The sequence below is a fragment of the Sinocyclocheilus anshuiensis genome, unplaced genomic scaffold (assembly GCF_001515605.1).
Source record: "Sinocyclocheilus anshuiensis isolate Anshui unplaced genomic scaffold, SAMN03320099.WGS_v1.1 scaffold393, whole genome shotgun sequence".
NCBI lineage: Eukaryota > Metazoa > Chordata > Actinopteri > Cypriniformes > Cyprinidae > Sinocyclocheilus > Sinocyclocheilus anshuiensis.
Genome location: NW_015536501.1, coordinates 467,289 through 481,500, shown reverse-complemented (window position 1 = coordinate 481,500; position 14,212 = coordinate 467,289). Strand labels below are relative to the sequence as shown.

Genomic DNA, 14,212 nt, shown 5'->3' with positions numbered 1-14,212 from the left:
CCCCCTGCTCTGCACACGCTCTGCATCTCTCTCTCTCTCTCTCTCATTTAGCTCAGCTCCGACAATGAACTGTTCCAATTATACACTTATTTTCACATAGCTGAGAATCCTCTTCAATAATATCCTCTGCTTCTCAATCGGGCTCAAACAAGTGATATTAACGACACCGTTGTTTACAATTCAACCGGAGCACATGCCGCTGAGGTGAGGAGCGGGACTTTTAGACGCGCACTAGAGGCGGTTTAGCCAATCACAGCACACTGGGCTAGCCAATCAGAGCCCATCGCCTATTTCTGAGGGATGGGCTTCATAAAAGCAGGAAATGATCAGCGTATTTCTCAGAGAAGGGACAGAGCGGTGTGGAATAAAGGTACATTATGTGAAAAATAATGCGTTTTTTTTTTTAAACGAAGCATTAACACGTTAGACTGCACCCCATAAACACAAAGCCTAGAAAAAAAAGTCAACCACCCCTTTAAAGAAAAACTTACTAAGCCCAAACTTTTGAACAGTCCTGCATATATTTCTTTCGAGTCCATCATCTTGGATGAATCTTTTCACTGACCTTTTCACAATAATTCTGATGTTGCTGTGATGATTGCATGTATGTGCTATGGTGAAAGAAGTGCATTATATTATAAGTTAAATGCCCCATAAGGCCCTTATTTCTACTTCTGCGGCATAGTTTTATTTAATTTTTTTATTACGTTTGTGTGTGTATATATGTGTGTGTGTTTTATTAAATTTTTTTACATAGTTTTTGCACATGTCTTACAGACTGTGAGTCAGAACAGCCGGCATTGTAGTCTACTCTCACAGGATCAGGAAACAGTCCTCCATAAAATATCTGAATATTTGGGTTGAATTGTTCTGGAACAGTGTTGTAAATACAACTTAACCACTGATTTCTAGTCGTGTCCTCTTTTGGAAGGCCAAACAAAGTATTTTCACTTTCGCAACGAAACACACAGCGTCTTCACAACATGGCAGCGGCAGCAACAATAAAGTTACACCTTCTTTCTTTGCATGAACATTTGGGCGGCGTTATGCAAATCTTCCCACATCGTGATGTAGACATGTGGGGGCGTGTTTAAACGAGGCGTTTTAAGAGGGCGTGGACCAGTCTTAACTTTTATAAAGAATATCTCTTTGGGTTTGAGACTTTAGTCTTTGCAACTTTAGGGATCTTATCTATTCACGAACAGCTTGTAACACTCCAAAGAGAAAGGAAAACTTGAAATCGCATCATATGACACCTTTAATAAGTTACATTAGGCTACAGTGGTTTAAGCGCATTTGACCAGAGACTAGAGCGCAATTAAAGAGCTGTTATGTGATTGACGGTGGCCGTCTTGAGAAGCGAGAAAGCTTCGAAAAATGTCTCATAAAAAGGACGAGGACGTGAATGGTTTTTACAAGTCAGAATGTAAAATTACGTTAATATCGCGTGAACATTTCACATGAAATTCTGTCAGTGTGAGGGCGAGGCTCGCAAGAAAAATTGTTTAGGCCTACCCAGGTTCTGAAAACTCTTGGCATATCCCATCGACATTCAAGTGCATATAACCCCGAAAGTCAGGTTATGCTCCAAAGGTTTCATCAGAGCTTATGTCTATGCTGAGAAAATACGCTATGGACGTAGAGAAGGATTGGGACAAGGGTGTGCCATTAGTTTTATTTGCAGTTCGGGAGACAGTTTGGGTTTTAGCCCAGCCGAATTGGTATTTGTTCACACGGTAAGGAGACCCTTGAAAGTTTGAAAAGAAAACATCTTGAACACTGATTTGAGTAAAGTGTAACGTACTGGACTTTGTAAGTCGTTTTCGAGAGCGTTTGCATAGTGCGTGCTCTCTTACCAAGGAATCACTCGTTGTGGCACAGAAGGGCATGAAGAGACGGTACGATGCAAATGCGCTCTCTCGCTGTTTTTTCAACCAGGTGACGAGGTTTTGGTTCTGTTGCCTGTCCCTGGCTCCGCGCTTTCTGTTCGTTTTTCTGGTCCCTACAAAGTTCTGAAAAAGATAAGTGAAACTGATTACGTCGTCGGTGCCTGTTCCCGCGGAAATTGGCTACTTTAACACTGTTGCGCGGGTTGAAGCGACCCCAATAACGTGATATTTATCCCCTGGAACCCCGCCAAAAATCGTGTATTTTACCCCCCAGAACGCGAATTTTATGGGGGACTCCCCGCGAAACTGATTGGGCTAGTTTTGAGTAGCAATTGGGCGGATTTTGTTGTGAAAACCTGGCTGGCAACCCTGCAGGTGTGATTTCCTCAGGACGCATTTGATATCTGTCAGCTAGTAGGGTTATTTTATGATTGGTATTCCATCGAAGTACAAGATATTGCTACTATATGTGCATTAAAATTTAAGATAATTTGTTAAAATGTCTTTTTTATTTTAGACACAACAGCATTTCTGCTGCTGCTCTGGAGTGAAACGCACGAGCCTGCGCGTTCGCATTCTCCCACACAGATGGGCTCAGTACGCTTAGTCCACTGACCTCCGATCTGTGTATGTTTGTAAGCTTGATGCTGGCCCGAGTCCCGGGTATGTGAGCGAATCACTGGACTAGAATAAAGACACTGAATAGACAAAGCCTCGCTTTTCTAAAACCGCCTTCCCGGGAGCTTCATTTTCCCAAGTCCTACCAAACTCCCAGCTCTCCGCCGGCTCCAGGTCCACATCTACAGTACATCCGCACTCATTCCCGTCATGAATTCCCTGTGGACATATTTGCTTATGCTCAATCTTTGGCTTTTATTAATGGTCGCATTGAAAGTGGATTCAAACTATCACACAGGTCCTGGAGACAGTGATGAAGCTGACTACAAGGACCCATGCAAAGCTGGTAATATGATACACAGTGTTTCTAAACTTTATAAATCAAGAGTTTGTTTAGGTTTTTTGCTGATGTTATTTTGTTTTGTTCAATGTTGTATTGTTTTATTTTAGTTAGCTTTGTTTTGGATACAATTTGTGATGTTTTGCTTAATGTTTTGTTTTTATTAAAGTTGTTTTGTTTTGGTCAAAGTCTGTAATGTTTTGATTTACGTTTTGTTTTGGTTAAAGTTGTTTTGTTGTGGTTAAAGCTGTGTTCTTTTTTTTATTTTTGGTTAACACTTTTTGTTTAGTTTAATTCTACGTTGCTTTGTGTTATTTTGTTGTGTTGTTGTGCTGTGTTGTTTGTGTTACTTTGTTTTGTTTAGCTGTGTACTGCATGACAGCATGAGATCTGGGACAAGTGAATGGGATCCTGGTGGGACCTCCCCCTATCCCAACTCAGAAATAAGCATCCTCTGGCAGAGCGCATAGAACCAACGTTACCTAATTTACAGCACAAAATGTGCTTTACAAACACTTGAGTTACCCAACCAAAATGTAACGGTCTGTAGAAGTTTTATCTAGCCTATGTCTCACAAAAAGGACCTATTCAGAGGGCAAATCCTTGTTACAGCAATGGACAGCTGGCAACTGAATAGACAGCCGATTAAATGTTGTCTGGGCTATAATAACTGAATTTAATAGCCTTCGTATTGTTTACATGTCACCATGGTCAAACAGCTCTCTGCAAATTAAAAAGTTTTAATGCTTTCACAAAAAAAGAATCATAATTACTAATTTGCTTTATATTTTCTTTATTTCTTAAGTGCAAATTCGTGATTACTTCTTTACTTTAGCACATTGTCCACTTGCTTAGAGGCAACGTCATTGAGCCGGTGGCCAAGCATATGTGATTTCCACCTGCTAACATTAACTCATTATAATATTACCTATAATATTAAATTGATTTTGAGTGCTCACCAAGAAATATGTATAAAGCTCAGAATGTAATCAGTCAAATCACAGAAGCACAAAAAAAAAAAAAATCAGTTGAGGGGGATTTGAATTTACAATTAAATAAGTCATGAATTAATCATTATGTTTCTGACAGGGCTGCCCAGCGTTTCAGATGATTGTTCATTACTGTCACAGCATGAAGTGGACTTCAGGCTACTGAAACCTGTCAGGATTTTGGTTTTGCCCAACCACTATTAAAATGAGACAGTTAAATTGTTGCTAACAAAGAGAAGTGTTGAATTGGGAAATTGGAAGAGGAACGACTACTGTGTTGTTGCTGCCATTGAAGTTGATTGGCAGTAATGACTAGATGGCACAAAAAAACAGCAGATTTTTAATCTGAAGGCCTTTGCTTGCGTCCCTTTTGCAGTAGCTTTCAGAAATTAAATTGTTTGGATTGTGAATAAGGTAAGGGTAAAAGGTTACAGTGTGGCTTTAATAGAAGTGAACCCTGCCTAGAATTGCGAAAAGTGGAACTGCCTGCAATTATAATTTAAATAGCATAGTAAACCCGCTGTTGAAAATAAATGCTTATTTAACCTTTGCTGTTTATTTAAATATTTGATTTCTGATTGATCGTTTTCTTGTTAGTCATATTAACCTATTATATGGCTGTGAGGAACAGATTGTGGGGAAGCTCTACCTGAGATCTTCTGTCAATGTATTGACTGTCATGTCAATTTGGCTGAAGTTTTGATTTCTTTATATAGTGGATATATAAAGTGGACATATACTTTGAGTTTTGAGCAGAACAGCAGAGAAGATGATAATAGTGACACATGGCCATTTATCTGTCAAGCAGTTTAGACTGTAGGTTTAAATTTAACCTTTAATTGGGAACTGCATCACCTCAAAATTGGTTGGCTGTGACTTGTTTCCTTATTCGTGAGCATATTTCTTTATATGCATGTTCATAGATTTGACAGCTTTGGATGAAAACCGCAAGGGAGGCGAAACATGCTCACATTTTGTATTGGGTTAGTTTAGCAAATGTTTCAGGCTTAATAAGATGTCCTGCCAGGCTAAAGTGTTCCCTGCTGCCACAGAGTACAATGAATTCTGCTGCTAGGTCACAAATATAAAGGATGGAAAAAAGATTTGTAGAAATGAAAGACCCCATGATATCAAAACAAAGATTTATTACTTTTTAGTGCTTATTAGCTCTCTGAATCTATCATTAAAAAAGTAGAAAATAATAAATTTCATGGGAAAACAACGTTACAGATGACTCATCGCTATGTTTTGTAAAATGTTCTGTACTTTTTAAAAAATGTATTATTTATTCAATTTATTAGCCCTTCACAATACACAGTTTTCTCTTCCTGTCAATAAGAGGTACATTAAAACAGAAAAGAAAATGTCCCTGCTAACATGTTTTTTGTGTTTCACTTATACATATGACCTTTTACATTTGCATTGCACTTATTATAAATAAATTGTATGAGAAAGCTTTAAGCTTTCACTGAGAGACATCTTATTGTTATTTAGATTTCTGTTTTATGCTTTAACATTGTCACTTTTCCATCCATCTTTAAAGACTTCCATGTTTGCAAGAATGGTTTGTTCACCTAATCATCAGTTATTTTTAGTTGTGAAAGTCTTTACTTCTCCCTTCACTCATGGAAAATGTTTTAATGTACAGACAGATACTTTGGTTCGAAGATGGCCATGACTTAAAGATTAAAGTTTTAGCGAATATAAGGATTGAAGACCAAATAAACAAGACAGTTAACACAGAAGTTGCAGGTTTTATCACAAAGCGGAATTTTCAAGACACGGTAGAAATTGCTCAAACAAATTTGCTCTATTAAGGTGCCCTTGAGAAAATGTCACTTTTGGTCAGTGCAGAGTGACCATCTGTGCAATTACTGCTCTGTAAGTTCCTGGAAAATGGAAATTGTTTGCTGAAAGACAATAGTTAATAGGTTCTTAGGAATATCTAATAAGTTATTAGAAAAAGTAGCACATAGTCCTTGTGCATTTAGAGTTGTAAAGCGCTGGGCAAAAATAAGGTGGACAGAGGAAAGTCACTTTTTCTGGATAATGTTGCTGGTCTGTGGTTTCTTTTCACCATCTCCCTGAATCCTGACCAGCCTATATGGGAGTGAGTCGATTAAAAGTCAGAGTTGAGACTGGCATACAAGTTGCTGCTGTGACTTCAGAGAGCTACTGTGACTTTAACCTTACGACCCCAGATTTAGTTTCTGGGGACCTGTGCACAGGAATGCTTCTCATTATGGTAAGGTTCCCCTCGTCAGTTGCAGAGGGTTGCATGGTGCTTAAGAAGTTCACCTGGTGATGTGTTCTCACTCTCTGTTTTAGCTGCTTTTCTGGGCGACATAGCCTTAGACGAGGAGGACCTGCACTTGCTTAAAGCCAGCTATATGGACGCTAAGAAGAATGACTCTTCTAACTTCTCTATACCTGATTCAGGTGAGAATGGTTGCAAAACACACACTGCTGCTACCATGCAATCATATTCAGTGCTACATGGTAACTGATTACATGTAATCTGTATTGCGTAATTATATAATTTTAAATTAATATTTAATAGCATATTAGCATGTTCATGCTTTTAACATGCTACACTTCATGTTATTTAAAACAAAGAATGGAATAGATTTTCTTTCTCTTTTCATTTTTTGATCAATATGGTACAAAATAATCCTGTTCTATGTGATGAGTTACTTCAAAAGACAGTACCGGCGAGTCTCAGAAACTAAATAAGGTTTGTCTAAGAAGTATAGGGTTAGATCTCTGCCACAATTCTGCGCGAAAGATCATATTTTGAGCGCACAAAAGTGCATTTTGTACGCGCACGATCTGAGTTTTGTGGAGAAATTGTTCGTTTCGCAAAGAAAAAAACATTTAAAATACGTTTTTGGATGTGTGCAGACCTTCTCTTTTGCTATTTTTTTCCAAGCACATTTTACCAATTCCAAACAATATCAATCTTAATAACTACTATTAATCTTGTATTTAATCACTTATAACCTATATAATATTGTTCATGAAGGCTGGAAGTCAAAAACGCCTTATATTCAGGTGTGCATAATTATTAAGCAGGTTATATAAAGTCTATATATATATAAAATCAGTCTTCAAGTATTTTACTAGACTTCTGTATGTGATTCTTATTAAGTAGGGGTAATTTTTTAGGCTTCTATACTTAACCCAAGTCTCTGAAAACCTGACACCTTGTACTTCTGGAGACTCCAGGTAGGTTGCAGTTCTGGAAAATGGTGGCGCTGGAGACTAAATGGTTCCTGGTGATTTCACACCTAATTCTTCACCTTAATTCCTAATTCTTTTGCAGTTAACATGCATCTTTTCTTCTCCACATGTTTTTGACTGACTCTGCTGACCACTGAGCATTTTGCTGTCCAATGGTTATGCATTAACTTTGCAATTTCTAGTATTGTATTAGTTTTGAATATTTCTCATGGGCATGTAATAATTTTTGACTTTCAGTCTGAGTTAAATCTCTTTTTGTGGCTAATTTTATCTGTAAAAGAAAATCTACTTAATAATTATGCACACCTGAGTATAAGACATTTTTCACTTCCAGCCTTCATGAATAATTATATATCAATTATAAATTATTAAATACAAGATTAATAGTAGTTATTAAGATTGATGTCCTTTCGAATTGGTAAAATGTGCTTGGAAAATAATATGACCAGAATATCAACTTGCATAATAATTATGCATGCACTGTACTTTTCCTCTTCTGCTGTCGAGGTAATGCAAGGAATGTTGTGATTGGTTGTCAAGGCAGCCAATCAGAATTTAGCAGCCTCTTCTCTGATTGACTAGAATTATGGCATATTGTAACGCTGGGTTGTGTTGAGCAAGCGAGCCGTTGGCATTTATAGAGAGCACTGAGGGCGGGCATCAAGGGAGCAGGCTAGTGAAACTGCACGCGCAAAAGAGAAGGTCTGCACACATCCAAAAACTTATTTTAAATGCAAAATTGATTTTCGTAAGTTCGAAATACTTTCTTCTTTGCGAGACAAACATTTTTTCCATAAAACTCAGTTCGCGCGCATGCAAAAGGCACTTTTGCGCGCTCAAAATATAATCTTTCGTGCGCAGAATTGTGGCAGAGATGTAATCCTATAAAGAAGCCGCTAGATTTGTTGCTAGGTGCTTTTTGGGAAATAAGTCGCTAAAGGGGTCTGATAAGTCGCTAAGTTGGAAACGACTATAGTAGAGTACATTACGTAATTTACATCATGTAATTTGTAGACGAGTATATTTTGTCTGAAGTATTGTCTTTGCCCTAGCAAACAGATCCTCAGGTAATGGCAATGCAAAGGACGACTCAGTATTGGCTGGTCGAAGCCTCCTACGCAGACGGAGAGCAGCCACAGCCAGACCTGAGAGAGTTTGGCCGGATGGCATAATACCCTATGTTATTAGTAGCAACTTCAGCGGTAAGTCTGCATATAACTTTTTATTTTATTTTATTTATTGTTTTTAAATTAATTAATTTTTTTAATTTAATAAAATTTTGTTTTGTTCTGTTTTAGTTGTTTTTTGTTTTTGCATGCTCTCCTAATATTGGAGAATATAGTGTAGTGTAATTTTTCCAACTGCACACAAAACCTTAATTTTGTCTGAAACTAATTTTTTTAAATTGTTTTCTTAAAATATTAATATCCTTTGTAATTTTTCAATAGACAGCTGGTGCTCCAACTCAAAGTGTTATCTAGATGGCCTTAGTGTTTTACTGATATAAACTAAACCCCTGTAGGTAGCCAGCGAGCCATTTTTAAGCAGGCCATGCGTCACTGGGAGAAACACACTTGTGTGACATTCATTGAAAGAAGCACAGAAGAGAGCTACATCGTCTTTACTATCCGGCCATGTGGGTAAGTTCACATCCTGCCTGTCTCTGGGGAGAGACAACTGTTGCTCACCAATAATGTCCCTCCACACATATTGATTATTCCAGTTTCTCCCTCAGTCCCTGATGCTCACCTCCCTGCCAGCATTCAAAAGCTCCAATCTTTTCAGCAGTTTTCTTTGTTTGGCTTTCTATAGGCATCGACAGCACAAACACGTTTTCTTCTAGAGCAAATCTGGCTCCCTGTAGAGCAGTGGTCACCAACCTTTTTAGACCCAAGATCCCTGACCTCGGCCTTTATGAAAGACAAGATCTACCTATTGAAGAATTGATAGAAAAGACATCCCAGATTGTGCTTCAAATTTGAGGCCTTTTACTTAGTATTTTAATTAGTGATGTCCCGGTCATAGCTGATTCAGAATTCAGATTTTCTTTTCTTTCTTTTTTTTAACTAGCAAATTGGATTCTGATACTGATACTGATTTTTAAGCAAATGTATTTATTGGCTATACTGTTTTTTCGGGATCTACTGGGACAGTGATAAAGATCTACCAGTCGATCGCGATCGACAGGTTGGCGACCACTGCTGTAGAGAGTGCTACAGTGTGGTTTGTGTCTTTTTCTGGGTGATGCTCTTTTTTCTGATGGTGCTCTTTCTGATTTTATTGCACCTTTTATTAAGTCTCTGTGAATTGCCATTTACAACACATTTTAGAGGATATTCAACGAGACTTGATTTGACTAGACACTAATGCATCCAGAACTATGTGAATTTGTGAAATCAGTGTTTAGGCCATTGGTTAACATTATTCAGTTGCTTGCACAGTAATATTGTGAAACATTATTGCAATTTAAAAAACATTCTATTTGAATTCATTTTAAAGGGGTGGTTGATTACGATTTCACTTTTTTAACGTTAGTGTGTAATGTTCCTGTTTGAGCATAAACAATATCTGCAAAGTTATGAAGCTGAAAGTTCAATGCAAACGGAGATATCGTCTTTTAAAATTCTGGCAGTTTAATGCCTACAAAAACGGCTCGTAGGGACTACAAGAAGTTACTTCCTGGGTTCGTGACATCACAAACCCTGATAAATCCCGCCCTCGGGAAAAGGCAGCAAAGGGGGCGAGGCCATGTTGCGCTGCTTTAGAGAAAAGGAAGAGAAAAATAGAGGTGCACGTAAAAATCTATTCATTTATGAATCGCGATTCTGTCTTCTAACGATTCCAATGGATTCACAAGTTTCAAAATCAATGTTCTAAAGCAGCGGTTTTTAATACTGTTCCTCACGTCCCCCTGCTCTGCACACGCTCTGCATCTCTCTCTCTCGCTCTTTCATTCAGCTCAGCTCCAACAATGAACTGTTCCAGTTATACACTTATTTTCACATAGCTATGAGAAGCGTTAAACATGGACGCGCGTGCAGTTGCCGTACTGTATTAAAGCTTTAATCAGGATAAAACCATATATTAAAAGCTAACATAAGCAGTAGCATTTACAAATAACAGCATATCTAAAAGTATGAGACAACAACAAACAAAAAAACATAGGCCTACCATTAAAAGCCGTGCTTGCACAGGTTCTGCACGATCCTCTTCAATAATATCCTCTGCTTCTCAATCGTGCTCAAACAAGCTATATTAACGACACCGTTGTTTACAATTCAACCGGAGCACATGCCGTTGAGGTGAGGGGCGGGACGTTCAGACGCGCACTAGAGGCGGTTTAGCCAATAACAACACACTGGGCTAGCTAACCAATCAGAGCCTATTGCCTATTTCTGAGGGTGGGGCTTCATAAAAGCAGGAAATGATCAGCGCGTTTCTCAGAGAAGGGACAGAGCGGTGTGGAATAAAGGTAAATTATGTGAAAAATAATGCTTTAAATAAAATAAAATGTTTTTTAAAAACTAAGCATTAACACATGTTAGACTGCACACCATAAACACAATCAAGCCTAGAAAAAATCAGCACCATTACTCCAGTCTTCAGTGTCACATGATACTTTTAATATGCTGATTTGCTGCTCATGAAACATTTTTAATATTATCAATGTGGAAAACAGTTGTGCTGCTTACCGTGATTAATTTTTTCAGGATTCTTAGATGGAAAAAAGCCTTAAAAACAGCATTTATTAGAAATAGAAATCTTCTGTATCTTTGTCAGTCTTTTAATGTCTTTCCTGTTAATCTTGATCAATTGAATGAACAACCACTCAGAACATCTTAGCAACCACATAGCAACAACCTGGCAAGATTAATTTTTTCAGGATTCTTAGATGGAAAAAAGCCTTAAAAACAGCATTTATTAGAAATAGAAATCTTCTGTATCTTTGTCAGTCTTTTAATGTCTTTCCTGAACAACCACTCAGAACATCTTAGCAACCACATAGCAACAACCTGGCAACCATCCACAGCTCATTTTGCATGTAAGCACCATTCCAACTTGGCTTTCTTGTAGTTTTCTAGTATAATATTTAATGGAATTTGTTTTTATCAACCAGTTTACCACCTAGTTTGAATGATTGACTGTGAGTGTATGTGTGGCTGTTAATAAAAAGATGGGCCTTGCTGAAGCCACGTCACTACATCACAGTTCCCAAAACAGTAGTCCATGTACTGTCTGTGACAAAAATATCCTAGCTTGGATTCAGTCAGCACAAAGCCTTATTTTCTCAGCAGAGGCAGATCCTGACCTCAAGGTCTGAATGACTATAGAGTTTGCTGCATTCAGCTCATGGTGTGTCTCCTTTGAATTGAGCAAAACTTTGCTGAACTTTGATAAATCAAAAGGCTGAATGATGAAGGATGAACTTAACGGTTGTCATGCTTCTCTAGACATATAGAATGTTTTCTACACGGTGTATTTTCTACATTTCTACATGACATGCAATTTCTAATTGTCTTATGCTCACCAAGGATGTGTTTATTTATGGAAGCCCATTTCTGCCACATAAGAAAAAAAAAGGCCTTAAAAACTTGAAATTATGACATACTTAAGTCATAATTACGAGATAAAAAATCTAAATTATGGCTTGCTAAGTTGAATTATGACTTTAAAGGCCGAAAATATGACTTCCTAAATCTAAATTATGACTTTAGAAGTCAACATTGACAATGATATTTCATCTTTATATGCACATTGGTCACAGGATAGTGGTCTAATGATAAACGGGACATTCTAAAACGAATTAACTTGGCTTAAAACAGTTTGGAAGACCAATTTCAGTTCACACATTATTAATAAAGCATATTCCATTTACAGACAAGCAGAATATACCCCCAGAATATGAACACAACGATTTGAGTTGCACGTTAAGCGTTTTCTTGGTGTAGAACATAATATATATATTAATAAACTGTATACCAGATTTGGTCTTCTTCCATTAAACCATGTTCTACCCCAAGAAAACGCTTAACGTGCAACTCAACGCGATGCGGTCATATTCTGGGGTATGTTCTGCTTGTCTGTAAATGGTATAAGCTTTTATTATTAAAGTCATTAAGTCAATTTCGACTTGTAAAGTCATGATTTCGACTTTTTATCTCATAAATGGCTTAAGTCATAATTTAGACTTTTTACCTCATAATTATGACTTTTAAAGTCATAATTTCAATTTAGGAAGTCATATTTTCGACTTTTAAAGTCATCATTTCGACTTTTTATCTTGTAATTATGACTTACGTATGTCATGATTTCGGATGTTTAACCTAAAAATGTGTGGAAATGTGCTTCCATATTTATTTGCTCAAAAATTCAGTAAAAATAATACTGTGAAAATATTATTACAATTTCAAGTACACGTTTTCCATTGTAATATATTTTGAAAAATATTTTATTCTTGTCAGAGCAAAGCTGAATTATCAGCAGTCAGTACTCCAGTCTTCAGTGTCACATGATCCTTCAGAAATCATTCTAATATGCTGATTTGCTCAAGAAACATATCATCAATGTTGAAAACTGTTGTGCTGCTAAATATTTGTGTGGAAACTGATGAATGTTTCAGGATTGTTTAAAGAACAGAAAGTTCAAAAGAACAGCATTCATTTGAAATATAAATATTTTGTAACAGTAAATGTCTTTACTGTCACCTTTGGTCAATCCATCCTTGCTGAATAAGAGTATTAATTAAAAATCGTACTTACCCCAAACCTTTAAACAGTAGTGTATATGCATTCGATTTCGTTACTTTGTAGTTATCTTGTAAGGGCCGCATAATGTTCCTACTTTTGTGCTTTTTTTTTTATCAGTTTAATGTGTTTTTGCTCAATAAGATTATCAATTTAAAAAAAAATGAAAAGGACAATCTTACTGACCTCAAACCACTCAGATGATATTTAACTAACCTCTGGCTAAAATTCTTCCGTACGAAAACTTGTTTAATGTTGTTTCTGCAACAGTGAAGAAAGTAACTATACAAATACAAACTAAACATTAATTTCACCATTTGTTTACAAAATGTGTCTACAAAATAGGTACAAAAGTGTTTTCTAACTCCTGGTTGGCTTCGTTTAAAAAAACAGGTGCTGCTCATTTGTCGGACGGAGAGGTGGAGGTCCACAGGCTATATCTGTCGGGAAGAACTGTGACAAGTTTGGCATCGTGGTGCATGAACTCGGGCATGTCATTGGATTCTGGCACGAGCACACACGACCCGACCGGGACGAGCATGTTGATATATTTCGAGAAAACATCCAGCCAGGTACAGTAACTATCAAAACCTCTACTACATACAACTGTAGAATGACTTCTAATTCTCCTGTATATGCCCATAGTTGCCAGAATCATAACTTTTATGCATTGTATTATATCTCAAACCCAGAATAATTCATAATTGCGTGAGATTCCGTAGAAGTGTGATGAAGCCTATGTTGCACTTTACAGGTCAGGAGTATAATTTCATAAAGATGGAGCCAGATGATGTGGATTCGCTTGGAGAGGTTTACGACTTTGACAGTATCATGCATTATGCCAGAAACACCTTTTCCAGGTTCGGATTCATAGGACTTTAATGTAACCTGTACACAAGTAGATACTGTTATTTTAGAGATAATTGGATAATATATAACATATACTGAAAATATTTGGTGTAGAAACAATTTTCACTCAGAAATTGCTAGCATGTATCTCAAATACTTATAAAGAAATGACAACACTATATAAATTAAATTTTTTTACATTGTATAAATGAATACAATTTCTGCTAAATACCACTTCAATCTGATTACGCAACCTCCCGTTGACACTTTAATTATTCTCTGTATGTTGACTGAAAAATCAACCATTATTTATTCTCCGATGTATTAAAGGGGCCATATGATGTTGCTAAAAAGAACATTATTTGGTGTATTTGGTGTAATGGCTGGAGCGACGAGACAAAAACATTAAAACCCATTATAAACGAGGCATTTGTTGCATCCAGTGCGGACATAATTAGGGATTATAATGACTTATACTGTCTTTTTTTTGCATTGCGTTGCATCGCGCCGCGTAAACATAAAACCATGTCTACATTTGTGATC

General features: G+C 37.1%; 1 protein-coding gene across 3 annotated transcripts in view; it reads left to right on the top strand.

Moving 5' to 3' along the window:
- The first annotated feature begins 2,450 nt into the window (after positions 1-2,450).
- Positions 2,451-14,212, top strand: part of LOC107688986 (bone morphogenetic protein 1-like) — a 27,375-nt gene continuing 15,613 nt past the window's right edge. For all 3 annotated transcript variants that reach the window (XR_001634293.1, XM_016486857.1, XM_016486845.1), the window contains exons 1-6: positions 2,451-2,853; positions 6,165-6,275; positions 8,129-8,278; positions 8,599-8,716; positions 13,214-13,392; positions 13,575-13,680. Coding sequence is in view for 2 of the 3 variants with exons in the window: in XM_016486857.1 (XP_016342343.1) it covers positions 2,718-2,853; positions 6,165-6,275; positions 8,129-8,278; positions 8,599-8,716; positions 13,214-13,392; positions 13,575-13,680 (800 nt within the window). In the remaining variant the exon portion in view is untranslated. The remainder of the gene's footprint in view (positions 2,854-6,164; positions 6,276-8,128; positions 8,279-8,598; positions 8,717-13,213; positions 13,393-13,574; positions 13,681-14,212) is intronic.